Source organism: Symphalangus syndactylus, chromosome 18, assembly GCF_028878055.3.
Source record: "Symphalangus syndactylus isolate Jambi chromosome 18, NHGRI_mSymSyn1-v2.1_pri, whole genome shotgun sequence".
Classification (NCBI taxonomy): Eukaryota; Metazoa; Chordata; class Mammalia; order Primates; family Hylobatidae; genus Symphalangus; species Symphalangus syndactylus.
Window position 1 is genome coordinate 58,903,489 of NC_072440.2, and position 23,183 is coordinate 58,926,671.

Here is a 23,183-nt window from a genome sequence, read left to right on the forward strand (position 1 = left end):
GAAAGTGTTAAGAAAACCTCTCTCGGCCGGGCGTGGCGGCTCACACCTGTAATCCCAGCACTTTGGGAGGCCGAAGCGGGCAGATCACGAGGTCAGGAGATCAAGACTATCCTGGCTAACACGGTGAAACCCCGTCTCTACTAAAAATACAAAAAATTAGCCGGGCGTAGTGGTGTGCGCCTGTAGTCCCAGCTACTCGGGAGGCTGAGGCAGGAGAATGGCGTGAACCCTGGAGGCGGAGCTTGCAGTGAGCCAAGATTGCGCCACTGCACTCCAGCCTGGGCGACAGAGCCAGACTCCGTCTCAAAAAAAAAAAAAAAAAAAAAAAAAAACACCTCTCTCTTTATGCGATTTTATAAACTCTACAAAGCTGACGTTTTGCCACAGGCTGAAACCTCCTGGGGACCTGCTGTTAATAAACTCTGACTGGCCAGGCGTGTTGGCTTATGCCTGTAATCCCAGCACTTTGGGACGCCGAGGTGGGCAGATCACGAGGTCAGGATTTTGAGACCAACCTGACCAACACGGTGAAACCCCGTCTCTACTAAAAATACAAAAAATTAGCTGGGTGTGGTAGTGCGCGCCTGTAATCCCAGCTACTCAGGAGGCTGGGGCAGGAGAATTGCTTGAACCTGGGAGGCGGAGGTTGCAGTAAGCCAAGATCGCACCACTGCACTCCAGCCTGGGTGACAGAGTGAGACTCTGTCTCAAAATAAATAAATAAATAAATAAATAATAAATAATAAATAAATAAACTTTGACTTAGAGCAGATGCATTTTGGAGCTCCAGGGCTTAGGGAGCAGGGGCAGAATGGACAATAAGAAAAAAATCATCTTATCTCTCCTTTCCATTTTCTAGTTTTTTCTTGTTCTCTCCCTACACCCTTCCACAAGGAATTTACATGGAACATTTTTTATTTAGTTCATGAAGATACTACCTCTTTATTCTGAGGTTCTTCTGCTGCTGCCTTAGAATATTGGAGTGAATATGTTGAGATCAGTAGAATCACTTACCATTTTGCCTTTGAAGCGATCTATTTAGATAAATGTAGGGAAATCTTCCCTGCACTGCTAGAAATAGCTCAGAGCTGCTGTCACCCTTAGGGTTTTCTCTACCAGGTTCTTTCCCATCTTATGTAAGTGACCTAAGGCTGAACCTGGAGAAAGCAGCTTCCTACTGGTGCCTGGAATGCTTCAATATCTTCTTCTCTTCCTTTAAGGCAATTTAATTTATCTGATTTATTTTTAGCATTGTCTTTACCACTGTATCTATTCCAGGTAGGCTTTTCTTACCAACAACTTATGGAGTATGTTACATTGCACAGTATTGTTCTGTGCATCATCCCACATCTCAATGACCTCTCTTTTTGTCATATGGTTGTAATTGACAAAATTTCTCATCATTTGCTGCCCACTTTTTTTTTTTTTTGAGACGGAGTCTCGCTCTGTCGCCGAGGCTGGAGTGCAGTGGCGCCATCTCGGCTCACTGCAAGCTCCACCTCCTGGGTTGACGCCATTCTCCTGCCTCAGCCTCCTGAGTAGCTGGGACTACAGGCACCCGCCACCACGTCCGGCTAATTTTTTCTATTTTTAGTAGAGACAGGGTTTCACTGTATTAGCCAGGATGGTCTCGATCTCCTGACCTCGTGATCCTCCCGCCTTGGCCTCCCAAAGTGCTGGGATTACAGGCGTGAGCCACCGCGCCCGGCTGCTGCCCACTTTTTAAGCCATTGTTTATTTTAGCCTCGTGCAGCTTCCTAAGTTTTGCCATTGTTGCAGAGCTGTGCAGTTTGGATCACTTTACATATACGTCTGATCTGTTATGTCAGTTGTTTTTGTAATTTTTTTTTTTTTTTTTTTGTATTTTAAAGGCTAGTCAAGTGAAGCAGTGAGAGTGGAGAAGGATAAATCTGTAACTGGTTGTGATCAGTTAGTTGTAACTACTATTGCACTCAGACCAGCCTGTTTTGTAATCCTTGAATGCTGCGGAGAAAACTGGTCCTGGTGCTTCTATAAGCAGACAAAGCTCTCATGACTTGCACAGTGTTCCTGTGGTTTGGTCTTTGTGGAAGTTTCAAGATTTTATTTCTTTTAAGGCAGGGCCAACCTATATTAATATACCCTTTCCCCCATATAAATACATTATATTTTTCCACACTGATGCTCATTTGATTTTTTATTATTGTTGCCTGTATTTCTAACTGATTAAATCTGTTTTACTTTATTTTTTTAGTTTCACTCATGCACACAAATCAGATATCAGCTAAACCTTTTCTCCTGTGGATATACTTACATTATTTTATATGATGTATTTCTCTTAAATCATTAATGAGAATATAAAATAAATATAAATTGATACTTTCTTTTATGTGATTTCTCAAGTAATCTTTTTACCATATTCTATTTCTTTTTTAAGATAATCTTTCAGCAATTTCAGTTTATTGTATCTTACAAACACTTAAGCAAATTTGGATGTTGTAGCATACTATTACTGCCAACCATGGATTTATTAATGTAATTACCAAGTGAGATTGAGTTTACCTTTATTTGTTCCTCTGAAGATGCTAGGGTCACTTCTTGCTGAGGACCTCTTGTGTATATTGTCTCTCTTCCTGTTAATTTGGCAATCTAAAAACTATTACATTTATGGTCTATCGCCTGTTGTGGTGTTTCCACCAGCTCCTGGGGACCCAGGGAAGCGGATTTTATGAAGTGCTATTGGAAAATGCCTGTTAAATGTATAAGCTTTTCTTGCAGGGTCAAGTTGGGGCTCACCTTTTATTTGCCTAATTGTCTACCCTAAGTGGGCTCATTCCCTCTGATTCTCTTTTAGGTGGGAGTCACTTTTCACAGGAGGCTTCCTTCTGAAATGTTATGTTAAAAACATAGGCTCGGGCACCTGTAATCCTAGCTACTTAGGAGGCTGAGGCAGGAGAATCGCTTGAACCTGGGAGGCGGAGGTTACAGCGAGCTGAGATCGTGTCCCTGCACACCAGCCCGGGTGACAGACAGAGTGAGACTCCGTCTTAAAAAAACAAAAAACAAAAACATAGGCTTCTTCCCCCAAAAGATTGGAATCTAATTCCAGCACTGCCATTTGCTAGTCCATTGGCTGAGCAAGGTTGCTTCCTTTCTCTATACTTCAGTCTGTATCTGTAGAGAGAAATTATAATATCCATCTCCTAATGTTGTTTTGAAAGTCAAGAACTAGCATCTAAAGGCAGGCCTCTGTAGGATGCCTTTTCCTCTGCAGTATGATGCCATTCTTCTCACCAAGGAGTGGAAGCAGCAGCAGTACTAATTGCTCTTATGTTTAGGGCAGGCGTAGTGGTGTGGATGTGGAACGAACACTACGTAGTACCTAAGGTCCTCTTTATGAGCACTCACTGGAGAAGTTTCTCTCAAGCCTTAGTAGAAAAGACCTTGCCTCTCTTTCCTTCTTATCTCCAGATATTCTCAACTAAAACTACCTGCAGTTCCTAGAAAACACTGGTTTCTCACGTTTCTGATTTCTATTCAGGTACCACTTCCTTTGGGAAGCCTTCCCAGACCTACCCTGGTAGAGTTAGTAACAACTTTCTCTTTTGGGGTCCCATAGCACATTTTACCACTTCTAAGAACTCTGAATTAAAAGTTATATCATTATTATTATTATTATTATTATTTTGAGACAGGATCTCACTCTGCCACCTAGGCTGGAGTACAGTGGCATGGTCATGGCTCACTGCAGCCTCGACCTTCCTGGGCACAGGTGATCCTCCCACCTCAGCCTCCTGAGTAGCTGGGACTGTAGGTCTGTGCCACTACACCCAGCTAATTTTTGTATTTTTTTATAGAGATGAGGTTTCACCGTGTTGCCCAGGCTGGTCTTGAACTCCTGGGCCATTGGCCTTGGCTCCCAAAGTGCTGGGATTACAGGTGTGAGCCACCATGCCTGGCCTCATTATTTTATGTATTACAAAGAAAGAAAAAAACTACCGACTATTATGATGACACATATTTTTATTTTATGTCTTCCGAAAGAGCTCTTTTAGGCTCCTTTAGATATAAAAGTGACACACCATTTCATAGCACTGTTGAGTTCACAGGTATTAAATCCCAAATTCAGAGATTGTTAATATGTGAATAAATGTGCATCTCAGAACTGATGAAATACAATATATCTCTTAGTTGAGTGTGATTTTGTTTATTATTAGCCTCTGCTACATTCCTACAAGCTCTTCAAGTGTTAGGAAGTATGATTTTGTTCACCTTAAATTTTTAAAGCCTTTATATTTCAAAAACACTTAATGGCTGATGAATTGATGTTGCAAAGGGCTTTATGTTCTTATGGAGTTCATTGGACATTGCCTATTTCATGTATTATCCATAGACTCTAGAAAGAAAAGCATCTTAATAGCTATAGGCTGCCAAAACTCTGTTTCACCTAGCCTGCTAAAATCACAAAATTAGTCTCTTTGCTAATAGCCCAAGTTTACTCTAAAATCGGAGTTAGAATAATAGAGTTGGAAATAATTGTAGTGATCACCTATACATTTAGAAAACTTATCTTACCACTTGTATATCTAGAGCTTTTGATTGTGGGTGTGGACCAATGAGACATAATTACAACCCAAGCAGAGAAATTTGATAGTAAAAAATTTTTAAATTTATATACAGTGAAATGGACTTTTGTGTGTGTGTATCTGTACACATTGACATACATATATACATGAATAGATTTGTGTAACAATCACCACTTTCAACCTACACATTTGACCAAGTGAGAGACTGAGGCTATGTGACTTTTAAATACAGGTGTCTGTATGTATTTAGCTCAGTGTTTTCCCCATTAATTTACATCAACTTCCTTCCCTACAAGTATTCTTTGGTCAGTTCAAGCTGGCCTGTTCAGCAATCCCTGTCATTTCATGTATCTATCTTCTCTGACACTTCTGTTAGGACAAATCTTCTGCATAAAATGCCTTCTACTCTCAGAAATGCTTAGCAAAGACTTGTCTAAGCCCTACTCTTTTTTCAGGAGATCAATTTCTGCTTCCATGAAGCTTTCCAGTTGCCCTTGATAATCCCTCCCTTTTCCAAACTCTTATAGCATGTTTTGTATAGTAGCCTTGCATTGATCTTTGCATTATAATTTATCTTTTGAAGTGTATTTCCTATATACCGAGAAGGGAAATTTTATCTTTTACTTCTCTTTCATCAGTTTCATTTTCATCTAGTGAAAATTTGTACAATTAAAGATTTCTTTCTCTTTTGGGAATCTTCCAGGTATTTCTTTCTGTGGCAATGTTCACTCTTCTTCCTACCATTGTTGTAGAATTTTAGAGGCTCAATTAGATGATTATTTCTCTAACTTAGCTGTGGTTGCTCTGGGAAAAGATATCACCGAGTAAAGCATAGTATCTTTGCTAGCCATCAGTCAATTTGGGCTGTCAGTTTAGGGCATTCTCCATCATACACTTCTGCTTCTGCCGTCTATAATAAAAGCTGAAAGCATCAGATCCTAATTTTCCCATTCTCCCTAGCAGCTGGGACCCCATCCTTGAATCAGAAGCTAAAGGTTCAAAGAAGAAAGGATAGCACAGAATTTGTTCTCGTGGTGGAGGTGGCAATGGTGACACTCATTTTCCAAGGGTGGCATTCAGTGAGGTGGTGTGGGGAGGGGCATTGTAAACTGTGGTGTCCTGGTTACAATGATTATGTTACCTTCACCAGGCAGCTTTTGTGGTATGATTTTGATGGAGGGTTTGGAGGCCTGGTTTTCCACCTTTCCCAGTAGTCACTCAATGTGTTTCTTTTCTGCTTACAAGCAGCCAAGATTGGTGTATGTTGCTAGCAACTAAGAATCTTGCCTGGTGTGATGTTGTAGAACCTGGGCTTAGAGCCCTGCAGTGTGTTCTTATCTTGGCTATGTCCCAAGCTTTCCAACTTTGGGTAAGTCACTTAAATACTCAGATTCTTCATTTCTAAGAGAGCATATTTTAAAAGCCTTTTCAACTCTAAAATTCTATTATTTTTTTTCTGCTAATTGGCCAGTGGGATGCTGATGTGATCAACATTGACTGCCAAACTCATCAGCGGACACCACCAAAATTCTGCTCACAGTATTTCATTATGGTATTGTGCTTTGGTATTCTAGCAATTCCTGGGTTCTTGTGCCTGTACTTAACCCCATTGGTTAGCTAGTGTTTACCAGCACTCTGCACGGCTTGAATCTTGACAGGTGTAAGAATGTTCTTTGTTCTCTGTTAGTGATCTGATTGAAGGAAAAAAATGCTTTAGGCACCCGCAGGTTTCCAGGTTTCAAGATTTCTGTGGCATTGTTGATTCAGACAAGAGCTTTCTAGTGGAGAGTTTAGATTCAAAGTCATAAATTGTAAAAATTACATTTTAATGCAGTACTGTTGGCTAGGAGACTCAAGATTTAAAGAGACCACCCATTTTATAGTTTTTCTTTTTTTACATGTGCATAGTGGAAAAACTAATGTGAAATAGTTTTTCAGGAAAGCTAATAATAAATGCTTTTTAAGTGCCATCTCATTGTAGGGCTATCATTAATACCTCTGCAGTTGTCTTTAAAGAAAAAAAGAATTGGGAAAAGGAGCTTAGAGGTTATCTACATTCAAACTTAGCTTCAAATGGGAAAAAAATCTCCTGTGGCTTACTGACCCCTATCTATGTTCTTTTAATACCATAGGAAAATAAAATGAGACTAACATTAATTTTATCTTCCATCTTAATAAATAAATTCAGATGATTTCTTTATGGTTTCATTTATGACCACAACAAAAATGGATAATATTCTTCTAGTCGGGAGCTACTGGTCTCAGAAGCAGCAATGGATACTGGGTTACCCGTGAGAATGACAAGGGTTTTGTTGGGAGAGCTTTTATTGCATCTTCTAGGAAAAAATATGGACAGGGTTTATTAATCTGTCATTCAGATTCAAGTTTATCAGCCTGGGCGTGGTAACTCACACCGGTAATCTCAGCACTTTGGGAGGCCGAGGTGGGAGGATTGCTTGAGCCGAGTAGTTTGACACCAGCCTGAGCAACGTAATGAGACCTCATCTCTACAAAAATTTTTTGAAAATTAGCCGTGGACAATGGTGTGTGCCTGTGGTCCTAGCTACTTGGGAGGCTAAGGTGGAAGGATTTACTTGAGTCTAGAAGGTTGAGCCTGCAGTGAGCCACAATTATGCCACTGCACTCCAGCCTGGGTGACGGAGCAAAACCTGTCACAAACAAACCTCTTATCAAATGCCAGACATGTTAGGGACTTTCACCTGTGTTCATGATGAGTTTTCTGAGTACCCACATTGTGCCACTTGCTATGGAGTTACAGTAGTCCTATACCAGTCTTTAGATTTAGCTGGAAAAATATTTACAAAATTAATACGTGTAGAACAATTCTAAAATAGTTAGTGACAAAACTGTGCAATACTATTAAAATGCAGCACAAGTTTGGATACACAGATTAATGTATGCCAGAGGAGGACCTGGGGATATTCCCAGTACAAGTAGGACTGGAGGGATATGCCTGTAATATTTTGAGAGGGGAACAGGACAGAGGAGAGGGAACTATTCAGGGAAAGTGGCACATGATGATCACAAAGGCCAAAAGAAAGGATAAGACATATACGTGCAAGAGTGAGGAGAAGGAAATTACTGGACTGGGGTTTGTGATACTAGTCATATGAGATAAGCAGACAGTTAGGGTGGTACTAGAATAAAGGTTGAAGAATTTATACTTGAAATAAGCCACAAAAGGTATGATAAACATTTGTTTCTAGAGCATGTTAGAAAAGATTGTTTTTGTATCATCCTACGTTCTCCTGTTATGTTGCTGTTATTGTTGTTTATTTTCAGACTCCCTCGAGCCCACTTATCAGCAGCTTCAGAAAATGAAACTGGACAAGAGTCCCTTTGTGGTTGTGTCTGTCGTTGGGCAGGAACTCCTGACAGCTGGCCATCATGGGGCCTCTGTGGTTGTCTTAGAAGCCGCACTGAAGATTGGTACCTGCAGCCTCAAACTGAGAGGTTCTGTTTTCTCTGCCCTGAGCAGTGCTTACTGGTCTCTTGGAAATACAGAGAAGAGCACTGGATATATGCAGCAGGACTTGGATGTAGCCAAGACCTTAGGTAGAGTGATGCTTCTCTTCTCTATTTCAGTGCAGAAAGGGAACAAAGAAAGCTGAGTAACATGACATGAATGAGAATAATATGCAGTGAAAAGTGATGGCCTGGTTGCTCACACCTGTAATCCCAGCGCTTTGGGAGGATTGCTTAAGGCCAGGAATTTGAGACCACCCTGGGCAACATAGTGAGACCCTGTTTCTAAAAAAAAAAAAAAAAAAAAAAAAAAAAAATAGCTGGGTGTAGTGTACCTGTGTCTTAGCTACTCTGGAGGCCGAGGTGGGAGGATTGCTTGAGCCCAGGCATTCAAGGTTACACTTAGCTATGATGATGCTACTGCACTCTTAGGCTGGGCAACAGAGCAAAACCCTGTCTCTTAAACAAAAAATAAAACAAAGAAAAAAAAAAGTGAGTGCCTCTAGAACATTCTCTGTTTTAGACTATTCAGGTCTTTACAGCTTTCTCATATAACAAGGTTCTAGCACTTCCCAAAGGCCAAGAGATGTGGAATAACATACTCACTGCCCTTTCCAGAGATTTGGGCTTACAAAATAGGTGAGATGATAACGTTGTTGGGTGAATTTTTCATCTTAGTTTTAATTTTTTCCTTCATTAGGATGCATCATCATTTTGTTGAAGGAGATAGTATAGTATAGAGGTTAAGAGTGTATACTGTGGAGCCTGACTACTGGGTTTAGAATCCTGGCTTTGCCACTTACTAGCTGTGTGACTTGGGGCAAGTTTCTTAACCTCTCTGTGACCCAGTTTTCTCATTTGTAAAATAAGTATGGCTTATGATTATGATGGTCATTATGGTGATTATTCAAGGACTTACAGGATTGGAGTAAGAGAAGGGATATGGTGCATCTACCACCAGCATACTTGTAAAGATATTTTTTCGTAGATTTGGAGTCAAATGACTGAACCAACAAGCTGATGGTTGTTTAGAATCAAAGATCATTAGCGGGGCAATGAGGACTCAAACAGCAGCTAGTTTGTGTTAAGGTCTTTAACCTTTTGTTTCCAAGACACCTAAGTCCCTGTCTGCAGTTGTATGTTATGACAATAATAGCAGTTGTTATCCAGAGATTTAAATTCTAGGACAATAACTCCCCACATAGGGTCTTGTGGAAGAAACAAATACTTTTCTAAAAGAAGATAAGTGAAATCTTAGCTAGTAAATCTGTGGCTCTTAAATTAAGATGACCATTATATATTATAAATAACATTGTAACTTAGAGAAATTTTATCTTTTTTTTTTTTCTCAATTCAATCCAGGTGACCAGACAGGAGAATGCCGAGCTCATGGGAATCTAGGCTCTGCATTCTTCTCCAAAGGAAATTACCGGGAGGCTCTCACTAACCACAGGCATCAGTTGGTACTCGCCATGAAACTTAAAGATCGAGAGGTAGGAAGTTTATCTGCAGACCAAAAACATTTTTTTTTTCTTTTGGAAACGTGGAGCTCTATTTTCTGTTAAAAAACAAACTGTTTCAGGTATCTTAAAATATTACTTTCAGAAGAAAGTATTATTTGAGACTTATTGATTCTGTTTTTCATCAACAATTGAGTGTTCTATATATCCAAGCATAGTCCTTGGATATATAGAAATAGATATGACTTTGTTCTTGACCTCACGATCTAACAGCTTTGTCAGATGCATTGTTCTTACTATCTTCAAATGTGCACAAGTTTATGTAAAATTAGAAAAAAGCTATGTCATTATGCCATACTCATTAAATTGTAAAAAGCAAACATTGTTTTTTTTAGATCAGATATTATTACTGCAAACTCTTTACATTGTTGCTTTGGTGGATTTTCAACTCAGGAGCATATTGAGTTTGATTGAGATATCTGAATCATACTGGTAAAGAAATATCATCATAGTCTTTATTAAAGAGATGAAATATAATATGCTCAAAGAGTTAATATTCAGTAGATGTAACATGATTAGAGACTGTCTGCAGACTGGAAAGAAGGTGAGGTTTGGTGTCAGATAGGCCCAGATTTAAATCCCAGCTGCAGTACTTCCTGGCTGTGGGATATTGGGGTTATAACTTAACTCCTCTGTTTTCTTATTCAGGAAATGATTATTCTATTTATTCCAAACACAGATGTGGTAGGATTATAAATAATATATGTAAAGTGCCCAGCATGGTGTCAGGATTTCCACAGTGGCATTCCACAAAGGAATTCCATTAATGATAGCTTTTATTATAATATTATTAATAGGGAAGAGAAGGTTAATAGCAGAGGCAACAATAAGTTTATAAATCAATCTATGTGTTAAGAAATATGTTTAGTCATGTTTACATCTAAGAATTCTACTATGGAACCTTATAAAGATTAATTAGATTGTTTAAATGATCCAGCAACTACGTGTCTCAGGAACATGGTCAGGCACTAGGAAGGAATTGGGGAAGAAAAGCATTTGAAAGCCACCAAAACAGACTATTGAAGGGCCGTGGAGTTTGGGCAGTTTTATTCTCTAGAGAGTTACCTGAACACTTTTCTTATTGCCCAAATAACTAACATTACAAACAATTCTTATAAGCCAGATGATCTGATTTCTTGATGTTCAGGGAGTGAAATGAGAGATCAGACTCCTAGAGACAGATATGCTAATAGCATTAAGAAGTGAGAGCCAGGTTTAAGAACTAAAACAGCATAATTGTCCAGATAGGTCCATTTAGTGAAGGGACAGATTGCTATAAATATGTCAAGAGCTGGCCAGGCATGGTGGCTCACGCCTATAATCCCAGCACTTTGGTAGGCTGAGGCGGGTGGATCATGAGGTCAGAAGTTGAAGACCAGCCTGGCCAACATGGTGAAACCCCGTCTCTACTTAAAATACAAAAATTAGCCGGGCGTGGTGGCGGGTGCCTGTAATCCCAGCTACTTGGGAGGCTGAGGCAGGAGAATTGTTTCAACCCAGGAAGTGGAGGTTGCAATGAGCTGAGATTGCACCACTGCATTCCAGCCTGGGTGACGGAGCAAGACTCCATCTTGGGGGGGGTGCGGGGGGAAAGGCAAGAGCTGCATTTATACTCTTTTTTCCTAACCTTCAAGGTGTATGTATTAGCCCAATTACTACAAAGGGTAGAAAGACTTTTAAGATATCTGAATCATAATGGTAAAGAAATATCATCGTAGGACATTCTCTATGATATCACAGATGTTATATTATAGATGTTAAACAGGAGGAATGAAATTTTTCTGCCTTCCCTCTTCTCAATAGTGTAATTTATATCATGTTTTATAACCTCTGCTGTACAATATGTTAATAAGAAATCATTGAATTATGAGGATGGAAGGGACCCTGAAGTAATACTGGTACCCATTCCTTCCCCAAACCTACTCATCTTAGGTTTGCCACCTACCACAGTCACTTCTAAGCCCTTCCAAAATTGCCCTTTGCATAGCCGCTACTGCAGTAGCACAAGCCTGCCTATTGGGATATTTTCCTTATGTATAAGTAATCGACTCCAGGGCTGATTTAAAATTCCCACTGAGGAGAATTTCTTTTTTCCCTTATGTGAGGAGAGTATGTCCAGCTACCACATTCCTTTTCTAAGCTTAATAATATTCTCCTCAAAGTTTCTGATTATTAAGACTTTAATAATCAACCTCTTCTGGCCATTCCCTTTTCACAGTGGCCCATTTGGGTTGTCAGCCATAGATAGCTCAACTATTGCAGAGGACTTCTGAGTTGTTCCTCCTGTTTAGCCCATGCTCCTGCTTGATGTTGCTCAAGCATATTTATCTGATTCTTTGGCTGACGTGTGGAATTTCCCCTTTTCCTACTGTGTTTCTTCTATTGTGTTTGCTTCTGGAATTATAAAGTACCATTATTTTTCATGAGAAATTAATGTATTTTTCTTTTTTTTTTTTTTATTATACTTTAGGGTTTTAGGGTACATGTGCACAATGTGCAGGTTTGTTACATATGTATCCATGTGCCATGTTGATTTCCTGCACCCATTAACTCGTCATTTAGCATTAGGTGTATCTCCTAATGCTGTCCCTCTCCCCTCCCCCCACCCCACAACAGTCCCCGGAGTGTGATGTTCCCCTTTCTGTGTCCATGAGTTCTCATTGTTCAATTCCCACCTATGAGTGAGAACATGCGGTGTTTGGAGAAATTAATGTGTTTTTCTTAGTTTTTTGTTCATAAATGTATTTCCTGTATCTGATACATAGTAAGCATTCAGTAATTCTTTTTAACTTTCTGTTGGAGGGGGGAACATTTCAGATCTAATCTTTTAGCAAATTTTAAGTATATAATATGATTTATTAACTGTAGCTTCCTGGTATACATTAGAGCTCTAGAACTTATTTATCCTATATAACTGAAACTGTATACCCTTTAACCAACATCTCCCCATTCCTCTCCCTCAACCCCCGCTGGTAACCACCATTCTGTCCATGCTCTGCTTGCATGAATTCAGCTATTTTAGACTCCATATGTAAGTGAGATCATGTAGTAATTTTCTTTCTGTGTCTGGCCTATTTCGCTTAACATGATATTCTCCAAAGTTCATCCATGTTGTTGCAAATGTCAGGATTTCCTTCTTTTTTAAGTCTGAATAACATTCCAATATATGTATGTGTCTGTGTGTGTGAGCTATAACTTCTTTACACTTTCATTTCTTGATAGGTACTTAGGTTGTTTCCATATCTTGGTTATTGTGAATAACGCTGCAGTGAACAAGGGCATTTCTCTAATTTTTAAGGTTGTTTTTGAGTGCTGCTTCTTACCTGCCCATGTTTTACTGGAAATCTTTATCCCTGTATCCCTGAAACCAGCCACCAATTGTTAAGACTGGAGTTAATATCGGTTTAGAACTTACAGGAATGTACAAAATATCTAAAGGGAACTATTTCAGCAATATGTATTTTATCTAGGTTCAGAGTTTTAGTTGGCCATTCTGAGATTTAATTCAGTTAAGTGTGGTGTCTTCTCATAAAGGCACCTAATACTGTGCTTAGGGTTCAAGGTCTGGGTAGTGTGGTGTGGGGTTACTCCCTTTGAGGGACTTACTTTCTTTTTGAGGCAAGCTTTAATACATGAAAATATTAAAACATTGTTTCAGCAATAAATGATGAATGCTGTCTTAATCACTGCTGAAATTCTGGAACTCTAGAGGGGCAGAGACTGATATAAACTTGAGGAAGCTTTGTGTAACAGGTGAAACTTGGAATGTGATCCTAAACTCTGGTTAGCATATCAGTCATGTTTTGCTGAGTGGTAAGAGAGTTCATGGCTTTAGCAAAGATCAGATATTTACCACAGTCCTATTCAATATAGTCACAGAATCTTGTTTTTCATATAAGTTAGTATAGTGTTGGGTACAGTGGCTCATGCCTATAATCCCAGCACTTTGGGAGGCCAAGGTGGGCAGATTACTTGAGCCCAGGAGTTGGAGGCCGAGGTGGGCAGATTACTTGAGCCCAGGAGTTGGAGGCCGAGGTGGGCAGATTACTGGAGCCCAGGAATTTGAGACCAGCTTGGGCAACATAGTGAAACCCCGTCTCTGCAGAAAATACAGAAATTAGTTGGGTGTGGTGACACATGCTGTAATCCCAGCTACTCAGGAGGCTGAGGCGAGAGGATTGCTTGAGCCCGGGAGGCCAAGGTTGCAGTGGGCCAGGTTCGCACCACTGTATTCCAGTCTGGGCAAGAGAGAGAGAGAGACCCTGTCTCCAAAAAAAAAAAAAAAAAGTTAATATTTATTAGTTTTATCCAATTGCATAACAATTACATGAAAATAACTAATTATAAGCCTATCATACTGTTAATATTTTTGGTATGCTCTTTTAGTCATATATGTAATTATGATTGTTTGTATTTATTGAAACCAAAATGGAAATCCTCTTGGAGTGCTGTTTTATAACTTTTTGCACTTATGTTTTTCCACTTATAACACATTTCTTCATTTTATTAAGTGTTCTACTGAAATTCTTATGGCTTTCTCATAATTCATTTAATCTATTTTCCTACTGTTACATATTTAGGTTGTTTCAAAAGTTTTGGTATTATAAAATCTGGAAAAATATCCTTGTAGGTAAATCTTTAAACACACCTCTTATCATTTCCTTTAGTTAAATTATTAGAAGTGGGTTGGTTTGGAATAAACATAGTAAGACTTCTTATACTTATTGCTGATTGCTCCCAGGAAAGCTGCATCTGTTTCAGGCCTATCAACAATGTATCAGAGGTTTCATTTCCCTGCCCTGGCCAACACTGGTCATTAATATTAAAACCAAAAAGTCAATTTAATAGGTTAAGAAAAAGGTAATATCTTATTGTTTTAATTTGCATTTCTTTGATCACTACTTGGGTTGACTGTTTTTTAAAATTTCTTTTATAAAGAGCTTTATGCTTATATTTCCTTTATAAAGAACTTTAATACTCTTAACCTGTTTTCTTCTATAGTGGTATTGGTTATTTTGTATTGGTCTGATTCTGGGCATTGCTGTGTCATCCCACTGAGCTGCTAGGCACTTTGTGTTCGAATAACACATGGTTTTAATTATTATTGCCCTATAATACATTATGTTTGCTAGAGAAGTCCTATACCATTATTATTTTTTTAATGTCTAGGATATTCTTGTCCTCTTGTCCCATAAATGAACTTTAAAATCATTTTGTTAGATTTTGGAGAATCATTCATTGGGGTGTCTGTTGGAATTGTATTGAATTTACATATTACTTATGAATAAATTGATGTATTTTCAATAGTCAGTCTTCTATTTAGTTGCCTGGTCTGTCTCTCCATTTATTCTTACGTGTCCCCTCACTCATCTACACTTTTAGGGAGATTTTCTTTTCCCATACACTTCGTGTATCTTATTGGAAATGAGATATTTTTTCACTGTGTGTGTGTGTGTGTGTGTGTGTGTGTGTTTTGAGACAGGGTCACTCAGGCTGGAGTGCAGCGGTACAATCATGGCTCACTGCAGCCTTGACCTCCTGGGCTCAACTGATCCTCCCACCTCAGCCTCCCAAGTAGCTGGGACTATGGGCGCATGCCACCATGCCTGGCTAATTTGAAAAAAATTTTTGTAGAGCAAGGTCTCACTATGTTGCCTAGGTTGGTCTCGAAGTCCTGGCTCAAGCAATTCCCTCACCTTGGCCTCCCAAAGTGCTGGGATTATAGGCATGAGCGACCACGCCAGGCCCTCATTGTGATTTTTTTAAAAAATAGTTTTTGATGGTATGTAGGAAGGGTGTTCATCTTGCATGTTTTGTCATGAAAATTATCATATGAAAATTATATTAGTGCATAATTTTTTGTTGATTCTCTTGTAATGCAAATTATTTGAAGATAATGATAATTTTGTACATCTCTGTTCTTATGTTACACAGCTATTTTTTCCTCTTAATTACTGCACTAATTAGATCTTTGAGAACACTCCCAAACAGCAGTCTTACCATCTTCAATTTTATATAAGTTTTATATAAGTTTTTTATAAGTTCAGGCAATACAGATTTTATGATTATCCTATTGTTACATTGTACCTGTGATCCTAAATTATACCTTGTTTGCCCTTTTACATGATTTTGATAGTGAAATAAAATACAGTAAACTGCCTTTTGAAGCAAAAATTAATACTGTAAATGCTATGCGTGGGAAGGATACTAAACTGCATCTTTCTACCTCTTGCATCTTTGGCTATATAATAAGTTTTAGGATTTTCCAAAGTAGCTAGATAGCAGCCTGAAAGTAGTTTGTCTGCCTACCTTTAAAAAGCAATAGGTTTTTTCTAAAAAAAAATTTTTTTTTTTGAGATGGGGTCTTGCTCTGTTGCCTAGGCTGGAGTGCAATGACGTGATCTCGGCTCACTGCAACCTCTATCTTCCAGGTTCAAGTGATTCTCCTGCCTCAGCCTCCCAAGTAGCTGGGATTACAGGTGCACACCACCACGCCCAGCTAATTTTTATTTTTAGTAGACATGGGGTTTCACCATGTTGGCCAGGCTGGTCTCGAACTCCTGACCTCAGGTGATCCACCCGTCTCGGCCTCCAAAGTGTTGGAATTACAGGCATGAGCCACCGTGCCTGGCCAAAAAAATTTTTTTTTAATTTTATTGCTTTTTAAAGACAGAGGTCTTGCTACATTGCTCAGGCTGTAGTGCAGTGGCTATTCACAAGTGTGATCATAGTGCACTGTGGCCTTAAACTCCGGGCCTCAGGCAGTCCTCCTGCCTCAGCCTCCTGAGTGGCTGAGACTACAGGCACACTAATGCATAGCTTAATAGGTTTTCTTTTCTACTGTTGCTCTCAGATGCTTAATAGGGGAGGTGGTATCTTCTCCACAGGATTTTTTTTTCTTATTTATTTTTTTTGAGACGGAGTCTTGCTCTGTCGCCCAGGCTGGAACGCAGTGGCGCAATCTCAGCTCACTGCAAGCTCCGCCTCCCGGGTTCACGCCATTCTCCTGCCTTAGTCTCCCGAGTAGCTGGGACTACAGGTGCCCGCCACTATGCCTGGCTAATTTTTTGTATTTTTAGTAGAGACGGGGTTTCACCATGTTAGCCAGGATGGTCTTGATTTCCTGACCTCGTGATCCGCCCACCTTGGCCTCCCAAAGTGCTGGGATTACAGGCGTGAGCCACTGCGCCCGGCCTCCACAGAATTTTTTTATTCTGACTAACCTTCTTAATCAAAATTAATTTTAATTGCCCACAGAGGCCTTCCTATGAGTTAATATGAATTGTCAGAAGAGTACATAAATTACATAGGATTAGAGATAGTGTTCTCTATTCAGGAAATCTGATATACAAATATGCTGGTAACTCCAAAGTATTTTTTTTTTTTTATTGTACTTTAGGTTTTAGGGTACATGTGCACAATGTGCAGGTTTGTTACATATGTATCCATGTGCCATGTTGATTTCCTGCACCCATTAACTCGTCATTTAGCATTAGGCATATCTCCTAATGCTATCCCTCCCCCCTCCCCCAACCCCACAACAGTCCCCGGAGTGTGATGTTCCCCTTCCTGTGTCGATGAGGTCTCATTGTTCAATTCCCACCTATGAGTGAGAACATGCGGTGTTTGGATTTTTGTCCTTGCGATAGTTTACTGAGAATGATGTTTTCCAATTTCATCCATGTCCCTACAAAGGACATGAACTCATCATTTTTTATGGCTGCATAGTATTCCATGGTGTATATGTGCCACATTTTCTTTTTTTTTTTATTATTATACTTTAGGTTTTAGGGTACATGTGCACAATGTGCAGGTTTGTTACATATGTATCCATGTGCCATGTTGATTTCCTGCACCCATTAACTTGTCATTTAGCATTAGGTATATCTCCTAATGCTGTCCCTCCCCCCTCCCCCAACCCCACAACAGTCCCCAGAGTGGGTAACCCGACCTTTCTCTCTGGCTGCCCTTAACATTTTTTCCTTCATTTCAACTTTGGTGAATCTGACAATTATGTGTCTTGGAGTTGCTCTTCTCAAGGAGTATCTTTGTGGCGTTCTCTGTATTTCCTGAATCTGAATATTGGCCTGCCTTGCTAGATTGGGGAAGTTCTCCTGGATAATATCTTGCAGAGTGTTTTCCAACTTGGTTCCATTCTCCCCGTCATTTTCAGGTACACCAATCAGACGTAGGTTTGGTCTTTTCACATAGTCCCAAATTTCTTGGAGGCTTTGTTCATTTCTTTTTATTCTTTTTTCTCTAAACTTCCCTTCTTGCTTCATTTCATTCATTTCATCTTCCATCAGCGATACCCTTTCTTCCAGTTGATCGCATCTGCTACTGAGGCTTCTGCAATCTTCACGTAGTTCTCGAAACTTGGCTTTCAGCTCCATCAGCTCCTTTAAGCCCTTCTCTCCATTGGTTATTCTAGTTATCCATTCTTCTAATTTTTTTTCAAAGTTTTTAACTTCTTTGCTATTGTTTTGAATTTCCTCCCGTAGCTCAGAGTAGTTTGATCGTCTGAAGCCTTCTTCTCTCAACTCGTCAAAGTCATCCTCCATCCAGCTTTGTTCCGTTGCTGGTGAGGAACTGCGTTCCTTTGGAGGAGGAGAGGTGCTCTGCTTTTTAGAGTTTCCAGTTTTTCTGCTCTGTTTTTTCCCCATCTTTGTGGTTTTACCTACTTTTGATCTTTGATGATGGTGATGTACAGATGGGTTTTTGGTGTGGATGTCCTTTCTGTTTGTTAGTTTTCCTTCTAGCAGACAGGACCCTCAGCTGCAGGTCTGTTGGAGTTTACTAGAGGTCCACTCCAGACCCTGTTTGGCTGGGTGTCAGCAGCGGTGGCTGCAGAACAGCGGATTTTCGTGAGACCAGAAATTCAGCTGTCTGATAGTTCCTCTGGAAGTTTTGTCTCAGAGGAGTACCCGGCCGAGTGAGGTGTCAGTCTGTACTGGGGGGGGTGCCTCCCAGTTAGGCTGCTCAGGGGTGAGGGACCCACTTTAGGAGGCAGTCTGTCTGTTCTCAGATCTCCAGCTGGGTGCTGGGAGAACCACTACTCTCTTCAAAGCTGTCAGTCAGACAGGGACATTTAAGTCTGTGGAGGTTCCTGCTGACTTTTTGTTTGTTTGTGCCCTGCCCCCAGAGGTGCAGCCTACAGAGGCAGGCAGGCCTCCTTGAGCTGTGGTGGGCTCCACCCCGTTCGAGCTTCCTGGCTACTTTGTTTACCTAAGCAAGCCTGGGCAATGGCGGGTGCCCCTCCCCCAGCCTCGCTGCGGCCTTGCAGCTTCATCTCAGACTGCTGTGCTACCAATCAGCGAGACTCCGTAGGCATAGGACCCTCCGAGCCACGTGCGGGACACAATCTCCTAGTGTGCCGTTTTCCAGGCCCATTGGAAAAGCGCAGTATTAGGGTGAGACTGACCCAATATTCCAGGTGCCGTCTGTTACCCCTTTCTTTGACTAGGAAAGGGAACTTGCTGACCCCTTGCGCTTCCCGAGTGAGGCAATGCCTCGCCCTGCTTGGGCTCGTGCACAGTGCGCTTCACTGACTGTCCTGCACCCACTGTTTGGCACTCCCTAGTGAGATGAAACCGGTACCTTAAACAGAAATGCAGAAATCACCTGTCTTCTGTGTCGCTCAGGCTGGGAGCTGTAGACCGGAGCTGTTCCTATTCGGCCATCTTGGCTCCACCCTCCGAGAAAACTACTGACTCCAAAGTATTTTTTATCAGTCTGATTTGTCTCTTGAGCTTCATACCCTCTACCCACCTGCCTCCTGGATACGTACCTTCAACTCTGTTGACTGAGCCCTCAATCTGTGCCTATTTCTGCATTCACCATTGTCCTGTTGCCCAAACCACCTCCTCCCTTCACTGTCATATTTGGTTGGTTACTCGATTCTCTTCTTCTGTATTAGAAATCTCTTTCCTGCCTCCTCTCATCTCTTTTACCTAGACTGTTGCAGTACCCTCTTCTTAAGAACTTTTCACAGCTTTTAGTAGATATTCTTATGCAAGTGGAGGAGAAAGGATGTATACTGCTTGGGCCTATGAGCAAAGTCTGAAGCTGCTGCCGTGAGTAGATAATTTCTTTCCAATATAGGATAGTGGTTGAGAGTGTGAAATTAGATATTCAACAAACTTGGCATTGAATTTTGGCTCTGCCACTTATTACCATGTGACCTAAAAATTATATAGCTTTTTTTTTTTTTTTTTTTTTTTTGAAACGGAGTCTCGCTCTGTCGCCCAGGCTGTAGTGCAGTAGCATGATCTCAGCTCACTGCAAGCTCCGCCTTCTGGGTTCAAGCCATGCTCCTGCCTCAGCCTCCCGAGTAGCTGGGACTACAGGCACCCGCCACCACGCCTGGCTATTTCTTTTTGTATTTTTTAGTAGAGATGGGGTTTCACTGTGTTAGCCAGGATGGTCTTGATATCCTGACCTCGTGATCCGCCCGCTTCGGCCTCCCAAAGTGCTGGGATTACAGGCGTGAGCCACCGCACCAGCCTATATAACTCTTTTAAGTGTACTGATGGAATCATGAGTTGTTTCCAGTTTGGGGCTGTTATAAAAATGCTGCTATAAAATTTTTGTGAATATCTTTTGATGAGTATCAGCACTTATTTCTATTAGGTATTTGTGTTTAGATTTAGGAAGTTTTTGCCAGTTTTCCAAAGTGGTTATACCAAGTTATATCATCAGCAATGTAAAGAAGAGTTGTTAAACCTTAATTACAAAATTTAAAAAGTAAAAAGAAAAAGGTATATGGAAACACATATCTGAGCAAATAACTCTGTATGTGTAGTTTAATGGAGGAAGTGATTCTAATAGTATCTATTTTGCTTATTGTTGTGAGAATTAAATTAGTTCATATAAAGTGCTTGATGAGGATAGTGCCTTAGACATAATTAGGATGGAAAAGGGATGCTATTGTTATTATTGATGTTATTGTCATCATTATTTAAATTACTCATATGAAAATTGCATATGACTACATTATATCAGTGTTTGTTTTAGTGTGAAGTTGTTTTTCCCTAAATATTCAAGTAAACAAGATACTCCTTGAGAAAGTGCTGTAGATTTTATTAGATAGCTTTGCATACCTCTTGTCACACTGGGGTATGTAAATATTCTAATTTGTGAAGCCCTGTTTTAACCTTGTCCTGATTCTAGTTTCTTCTTGATCTAGTCCATCTTCTATAAGCTCTTTGAGTTATCCTCCAAAATTTAGTTTTGATCGTGAATTACATCATCAGAAAAAGCCTGCTTAAATTTAGCCTTTGACAGCTTCCTTTTCCCTCCAGGATAAAGTCCAAACCCCTTCATAACCTTTTCTTATTACTTTTCTTCAACTACTCTGTATATTGTACACCTTTTAATCTGTTTATGCAAGTCTACTGGCCTTCTGCTTTTACCCTTCTGTACCTTTGCTCTTTCTGGTCTCTTTGCATAGAAGGCCTCATCTTTGACTCCTTAGCAACATTTTCCTTTTTCAGGTTTAGTTGTAATTTCTGCCACATTGAAGCTCTCTTTCTCAATTCTCATCTTCTCTATCTAATATCATATCAAATGTTAGTTAAGTCTAATTTATCAATACTTTTGTTTATTAGTTAGGGCCTTTTGTGTCTTGTTTAAGAAAATGTTTGTATATCCCAAGGTCATTGCATTTAGATTTACTGCCACTTGGAATTAACTTGTTTGCATTGAGGTAGAAATTAAAGTTCATGTTTTTTCCCCACATGGATATCCAATTGACCCGGCACTCTATATTCATGAGACTGTACTGCATGTTACTTTTGTCGTAAGTACGATATAAGGTATACATATAAAGATACTGTGGGAGGGACAGCATTAGGAGATACACCTAATGCTAAATGACGAGTTAATGGGTGCAGGAAATCAACATGGCACATGGATACATATGTAACAAACCTGCACATTGTGCACATGTACCCTAAAACCCTAAAGTATAATAAAAAAAAAAAAAAAAGATACTGCTCTGTTAATAATTTTGTCTATCTTTATGACAATAGTAAATTTCCTAGTTATTATAGCTTTTTAATGAGTCTGGATACTTGATAATGTAATTTTTGTAGTTTTGTTCTACTTCAAGATTGCTGAAGATATTTCAGGTTCTTTACATATATGTATGTCTTAGAATTAGCTTGTCAGTTCTCCTTTCCTCTGCTTAAACATCTTGCTGGAATTTTGACTGGGTTAGCATTGAATCTACAAATATATTTTAATCTTATATTCCATAAACATGGCATATTTTTCCATTTATTTAGGCCTTGTAGAATTTCTTCCAGCAGTGTTTTATTCTTTTCAGTGTAGAACTATTGCATGTCGTTTCTTAATTTTATCCTTAGGTTTTGTGTGTGTGTGTGTGTGTGTGTGTGTGTGTATGTATGTATGTGTGTGTGCATCTTCACTGTTGTAAGTGGTATTTTTAAATTTTATTTTTCCCTGGTTCCCTTCCTTGATCCAGATATTCAGCAACCCTGGGAACAGTGTTATTTGCTCAGCCATCTGTATTCCTATACTACTTGTTTTTTTATTGTTATAGTTTTATCATTACATAAGTAATGTATGAGTTAGTTATTGATGTAAAAGATTTAGAAACTGTCTTTTCCAGAAGTAACCACTGTTACCAGTTTGAAGTGTATTCTCCTAGATTTATACTGCTCATTGTGGTAGCTACTTCCACGTGTGGCTATTGAGCATTTAAAATGTGGATAGTTTTAATTGAGATGTGCTGTAAATGTAGAATACGCTCTGGACTTCAATGCTTAGAATGAACAAAAAGAATGTAAAGTATCTCATTAATTTTTTTATATTGTTTAATATAGTGATAATATTTTGGCTACATTGGATTAAAATGTGTTATTAAAGTTAATTTTACTTTTTACATTTTTATGTATTACTAGAAAGTTTAAATTATATTTGTGGCTTTTATTATTTTTCTATTAGTGGGGTTGTAGCCCATTTTCTATGGATTTAAATATACATGTCTAAAAATGTATTGTTTTATTTTTCATAAATGAGAATGTGGTATTGTTCTCCAAATGATTGTTTTTTACTTCATAATCTTGAACCTCGGGAGGCTAAGGCAGGAGAATGGCATGAACCCGGGAGGCGGAGCTTGTGGTGAGCCGAGATCATGCCACTGCACTCCAGCCTGGGTGACAGAGTGAGATTCTGTCTCAAAAAAAAAATAATAATAATCTTGAACCTCTTTTAATGTGAGCACACATGGATCAACTACATTGTTTTGAACTGTGTACTAGTATGTATTATGGGTGTGACATTCGTCCACTGTTGAAATTCAGGGAGTTGTTTGGGTTTTGTTGTTGTTGTTTTCTTGCCATTACAAACATGGTTGCAGTAAAAAAGACCATATATTAGTCTCTTTGTATACATTTAGAACTAGAATAGCATCTGAGAAGTGGGATTGCTGGGTCACCAGGTGTCTTACACATTATAATATTTAAAAAATTTTATTCAGCCTTATTGAAGTATAATTGCTGAATACAAATTATATGTATTCAAGGTGTACAGTGTAATTGTTTTATGTATGTATACATTGTGAAATGACCACAATCAAATTGATTAACCA

The 23,183-nt window shown here is 39.5% G+C and overlaps 1 protein-coding gene across 5 annotated transcripts in view; it reads left to right on the forward strand.

Moving 5' to 3' along the window:
* Positions 1-23,183, forward strand: part of TTC28 (tetratricopeptide repeat domain 28) — a 755,749-nt gene that overhangs the window by 398,392 nt on the left and 334,174 nt on the right. For all 5 annotated transcript variants that reach the window (XM_055252441.2, XM_055252442.2, XM_063623363.1 and 2 more), the window contains 2 exons: positions 7,869-8,141; positions 9,414-9,544. In XM_055252441.2, coding sequence (XP_055108416.2) covers positions 7,869-8,141; positions 9,414-9,544 — 404 coding nt within the window. The remainder of the gene's footprint in view (positions 1-7,868; positions 8,142-9,413; positions 9,545-23,183) is intronic.